This window comes from Euprymna scolopes, chromosome 2, assembly GCF_053919585.1.
Source record: "Euprymna scolopes isolate OS-2025 chromosome 2, ASM5391958v1, whole genome shotgun sequence".
NCBI classification, from domain to species: Eukaryota; Metazoa; Mollusca; class Cephalopoda; order Sepiida; family Sepiolidae; genus Euprymna; species Euprymna scolopes.
Genome location: NC_136483.1, coordinates 150,151,409 through 150,157,408, shown reverse-complemented (window position 1 = coordinate 150,157,408; position 6,000 = coordinate 150,151,409). Strand labels below are relative to the sequence as shown.

Here is a 6,000-nt window from a genome sequence, read left to right as displayed (position 1 = left end):
TTGTTTTACGGCATATCAACCCTTTTCAGGTTATTTAATGCCGAATCTAAAGATTTTAAAGAAAATTTTTTTTAATAGAATATATTTGTTGTTTTCAAGTCTGTTTCTATTTAACCCATAGTTGAGACCCTAACAGGTACTACCACTCCGGGTCAGAGTGAACCTGGAAGCAATGGCAATTTAAGGGTGGCTCCACACTCCCCAAAAGCTCACAAGCTGGGGCCTCACTACTGGATATAGTTTAAGATCATATCCAGGACCTGTGCAGAAAGTAAAAACGTTGGCAAATCAAAATGAACATTTTGCATTTCAACTTGCCGACATATTTTTGTCCAAATTATTCATCCATCACAAAGATTTCACTCATTATAAACTCCCCTTTGTGTATAATTACTATTTTCTTTTAATTTCAGTTGTGTGTGACCGATAGTTTAAGAGTTTATTGATTAAATATTTACACACAAGTAGACACACATCCACCGTTTTATTTATATAGATTTTGTTGAAATAATTAAACTTGTAAAGTATATAACTAAATATTGGTTTATTTTCTGCAATTGCTTAACTATAATAATGCTCTATTCTAGATGATATTCTGCTTGTTCCTTCGTTATTCCTTTCAGTAATTAGATATTAGAAAACGAAACTATGACCTTCACCTTCACCGAGGTGAACGATTTATATGACCTTCACCGAAGTGCGCGACTTGACATACAAAAATAAACCGCCTCAACCTTCTCACTCGACCTGCCTTTATACCACTATCTCAATCCCTTCTCTTGCGCATGCGCCTGTAGATTTCTGACAATCTCGAGACTTCCGCTTATAAAAACCCAAGTTTTGTTGTCGCGCATGCCTATACAAGGCACAAACACGAGGGCGTTTGTTGTGTTGGTAAGTACTACACTCCCCCCTGATCTGATGATCACAGAGTGCACTCCGGGGGTGGCCTCTTAGTTCGTTGGCTTCTGCGAAGGGTGGTATTTACGCTCTCGGATTCAGGTTCTGGTTCTGGTTCTGTGTGAGGTTCCTTGACATTTTGAAAAATATCTCCAGAAACAAAGGGAGATAAGTCAACAATAATTCATACTTAGTAGTTTTTTTTTTTTTTAATTTAATTACATTTTCACCCCAAACTGGTAAGATATGACTAATATTTCCCAGTGTAAAAAAAAAAAAAAGATTTGTGGCAACCCAGAATGTGTAACAATCAAAAGGAAACATTTTGTCTAAACTCAAACTTTTGACTTTATCACTGATGAAACATTAAAAATCTGTTATTCATTATTGCAATGAAATTCGAAAATGGAAATATTGAATTCCAAGTGAAACCAATGGTATCTACTGAATTGTTATGTCACAGTAATGAACATATCAAAAAATTACAAAAAACCATGACGTAGGAAATTATTAATGAAAATAGTTTTCAAAGACAATTAGCAAAAATTAAGTTTTGCTAAACTGGTCAAAGATTTACCTCCCTTTTTTGAAGACAATTAGCGAAAATTAAGTTTTGCTAAACTGGTTAAAGTCTTCAGAAAAGATTTACCCCCATTTTGTTATGTTGTCTCCAGTTTATTTTTTTAGCAAAACTTAGTTTCCGCTAACTGTCTTTAAAAATTATTTTCATTAATAATTAATTTTCTACCTCATCATTTTTCGTAATTTTTTGGCATGTTCATTACTGTGAGATGACAATTCAGTAGATATTTCATTAGTTTCATTTAAAATTCAATATTTCAATTTTGCTACAATAACGAAGAAAGAACCAAGATTTCTATAGCGAAAAATCCAATTTTAAAAAAAATATATTTTTAATAAAATGCTTTACTTTTTTTTATAGTGTGCATATTTTTTTAATACATTTTGGTTTTAATTTTGAAAAAACTATTTAATTTTTGGTTCTTGTCCAGAACCATATGCCTATATTAAAAAACAAAAATAAAGAAAAATCTGTATATCTGTGACAAAATGAAAATGCCATATTCTAAAAATCATGTAAATTGATCAAGAAGTTTAATTTTTAAATAAAAAGTCAAATTTTCAGATATTTCGTCCTGTGCCATTTTAAAAACAATCTAAAAAAAAAAACCCAAAAGAAACAATGCAGAAGGAGATGACTCAATTATTCAAACTTGCAAGATTCACAAATTCCTGAAAAAATAATTTTCTTTATCAAAACATCAATTGATGTGATTTTTGGAATATGATAAATTCATTTTGTCACAGGTATGTACATCATAAAGAATTTTTTTTCTTTTCTAATATAGAGGAAATTCTGGACAAGAATCTACTTTTTTTTTTTTGTAGAGCTCAAACATTGCATAAAACTTTTTTCGAAGTTATTATAGTAAAATTTTTCTGTAAATAAAACCTTTTTATAAAATCTGTGAATGCAATGTTATAGATGTTTGTATATGATCGATTGTGATATTTACTATTCAAATGTAGAAAAACAATGGTTCTCATCCAGAATTAAACTTAATAAAAAAAATTACAAAATTACAGAAAAATCTTTGCTGTGTGTACTTATCAGGAAAGAAAAATGTCATATTCCAAAAATCATAAGTAGATTTTTTACTATAGAAAATCTTTTTTTTTTTAATGATATTTAGCAATCAATAGCATATCATATCCATTGCAAAGCTGATTATAATATCTCTAATTCAGATTTAGTTGTCTTTATTAAATATGGTGGATCAAGACATTCATCATGAAATTTAATTTTCTTAGATAAAAAAAACAAAAAAAAACTACTTGATCAATTCAGGTGATTTTTGAAATATGTCATTTTCATTTCATGACAAATATGTATATCAATAAAGATTTTTCTGTATTTTTATTTTTTAATCAAATTGAATTCTGGACTTGTATAAAAAACAGTGTGATAGCAAAATGTCTCCTTTTGATCATGGCGCATTCCAGGATGCAAATCTATTTGATAAAAAAAAAAAAAAAAAGAAAAAAAATATTATGAACAACATTAATTCCAGCATTTGTGAGGAATTATTTTGTAAAAAGGTCCATAATTTTATTTTACAGAAGATCTTTTTTTTTTTTAATGTTGAGCCTTTCCAAAAGGACAGTCATTTGTTTTTTTTTTTCAGAGTTTGAGAGTGAGTGGGGTATGTATAGATGCAATTTTGCCTTTGATTAGTTTCCGTTTTTTTCTTTTTGAGAAACCTATGAAAAACGTTTTTCATAAAATTAGGAAAACCCCATCGACACAATCACTGTCTTTTAGTTCGTGCTTGGAGGTGGAACGGCACTAAAGTTGGCAGCTATTCTTGAACGACCTTTCTTACGGTGGCTTTTTGTTGAACTGGCCTCACTTTTATTGGAGCTGCTCATGTCCAGAGGTTTTGTATCTATATTTGATTTTTGTTCCGATGCAGAGGTTTCTGAAGACGTCTCAGCTTTGTGGTATGTTTGAGCTGACGTGAAAGAAGAATTGGAAGTAACAGGAGTAAAGGTGGTGGTCTGCAGGGGTTGGGTGTGATTCCCTTCAGGCAAGTGCCGAGAAACCGATGTTTTATTGTGAATCATTTTGACCATCGTGACATTCTCTTCCGGATGGGAACGATTGGAAGTCACTTTCGAGGACTGGGAAGAAGTCGTACTCTGGGGGGAAAAAAGAGATCATTTGAACAATAATGTAAAAATACTTTGTTTATCAGATTATTTAAAAAAATATATCAGGAAATATTGACTAAATATAAAATCATTACACCATATACATATTGTAAGCCATCAACATTCAAGCCTGTAATGGGAAAAATATTTCGTTAAAGAAAAGAGTAATCACCCAAGAAATTGACTGGTTCTTTGAAATATTTTCTTGGATATGAGACACTTTGTGATTATGACTCACTTGAGATTTTCCAAAAGTTATGACCATCCCAAATGGTGAGCTCTATCTGTTTAGTAAGCTTTTATGCCCAATAATAAAGCAGATTAGCCTTTGCAATGAAGTGGATGAGTGGTCACCAATATCCATATATATTCTAGTAGGATAGGTCAGAAAGATCAGTTGGGTTTCTGTGGGTTTTAAAGACAGATTGGCCTTTGGGCATTAAGGTAGTCAATTTTGTGTTTGGTTGAAAGATATGTTTATTCTTCAGACGAAAAAAAATAGATACTTGTGTAGAGTAGTGATCGTTTAAACCAACACATTTCAGGTGAAAAGATTACGTACTTACGTGTCGTCATGTTGAAATTAGTATAAATTATGAAAAATAATCCAGTAGATATGCTAGATCTATTTTTAACAAAAAAAATCAATCACATTCTAAGATCGTGTCAATTTAAATCAAGGGTTATCTCCCTTTTTTAATACTGAATTGGTGGCAGATTAAAACATCCAATAAAACTCGATGATTCTATAAATTCTATTTTTACTTGTAATTATTTTTCTACTGAATCATTTTTCATAGTTTTTTTTAATTTATACTAATTACAACATGACACGTAGAAACGTAATAATGTTTTAACTTGAAATGCGTTGATCATGAATCTACATAAGCACCAAAAAGTATCATTGTAAAACCTTATTACTTGTTTTACATCAGAGTTGTGGTTTTGTTTGAAGGGAGAATCTTCTTGTTATAGCAGTGACAAAGACCACATGATCGTGACTGCAACTAGTGCGGGAATCAAACACTGAATTCAGATGAAACCTGCAAGTATATGATCATTGCCTGTGCAATCAAGATGTAGAATCTCGTTCATATATGGGGGTGGGGTGGGGGAGAGTAATAAACTTTCTTGGGTTTTTGCCGAAAAAGGAAACCTAGCTTGACATAGTGTGCTGTAACAGGGTTTGCAGATTGATGCACCGTGTCGAGCTGCGGAGATTGTCGCAATGCACTGTGTGGCAACAGGCTTTGCAACTCGACACGGTATATCGTGACAGGCTTCGCAGCTTGACATGGTCTCCGCAGTTTACATAGCTTAACCTAGTTTAGCACCAGAAGTTTCACAGTTCATGGCCTAGTAGACATTTATATATATATAGAGAGAATTACTTATTTTCTTAGCTTATACGGTGAACTTTAAATTAAAATAAATCACAGAAAAATATTTTTATCATAAAAATATGTTACTTATTCCAAAAATTAATTTTTGCCATTTACAATTTTAAATACAATATTGAACATGCAGCTTGCACTTATCTGGCGTAATCTAAAGATCCAATTTTCACAATTCTACACATTAAATTAATTGCATTAAGGCAATAATGCATTCAAGGTTGTCTTCTAAGTGGTCTATTGCGTCTGGTTTGTCAACATAGACACAGGACTTTACATAACTTGAAAGAAAATCATAAACTCATTTCATGAAATTATTCGTTCATCAAATGTTTCTCTCAGTAAATTGATTGTGGCATGTGGCTTCGTCCTGCTGAAACCACATGACGAATTGCGAAAACCAAGCTGAACTTAAAAAGAAGCGATTGCCAAATTTGCAATTAAAAAAAGTGAAATTGTCAATTTAAAGTTCACTGCCTCTAAAAAAAAAACATCTATAATATAAATCTCACCTGTCTGTTTAAATGTTTGTATGTATGTATGTTTGCCTAAAACTTTTGACAGAAATGACAGATTTTCACGAGATTGGTATAGTTTTGAAGATCGGCCCTTCGGACGACAAATATTGAAAAATTGGCTACAAACATTAATTCCTTCATCCTCAACTGAGCACTTTTCTACAAGGAAGGGGTCGCTTTTTTCGCCGATATTTTCGAAAGTCATTCCCACTTTTCGATTGACTAGCCTTAATTTAAACCTGCGCCACTTCCGGTTTGGCGATGGGCGCAACAGCGAAGACGTCACATTTTTTTTTCCACATTCTTTTCCTCCTTCGCAGTACGGGTTCCAGCCTGCCTGCCTACTACCACTTTATTTTTTTTTTTTTGTTCAACACACACCTCCAAACACTTGGGCAATGCTAGGCACCCATGCTAGCCCTATATAAATGAGTCATGTGTGTATATGCTATGTA

General features: G+C 32.3%; 1 protein-coding gene across 2 annotated transcripts in view; it reads right to left on the bottom strand.

Annotated features, from left to right (window-relative positions):
• Positions 1–2,995: 2,995 nt before the first annotated feature.
• LOC145297600 (5'-3' exoribonuclease 1-like) overlaps positions 2,996–6,000 on the bottom strand; it is a 194,008-nt gene continuing 191,003 nt past the window's right edge. For both annotated transcript variants that reach the window (XM_080143661.1, XM_080143669.1), the window contains one exon: positions 2,996–3,621. In XM_080143661.1, the coding sequence (XP_079999787.1) occupies positions 3,241–3,621 (381 nt within the window). In that variant the 3' untranslated portion in view covers positions 2,996–3,240. The remainder of the gene's footprint in view (positions 3,622–6,000) is intronic.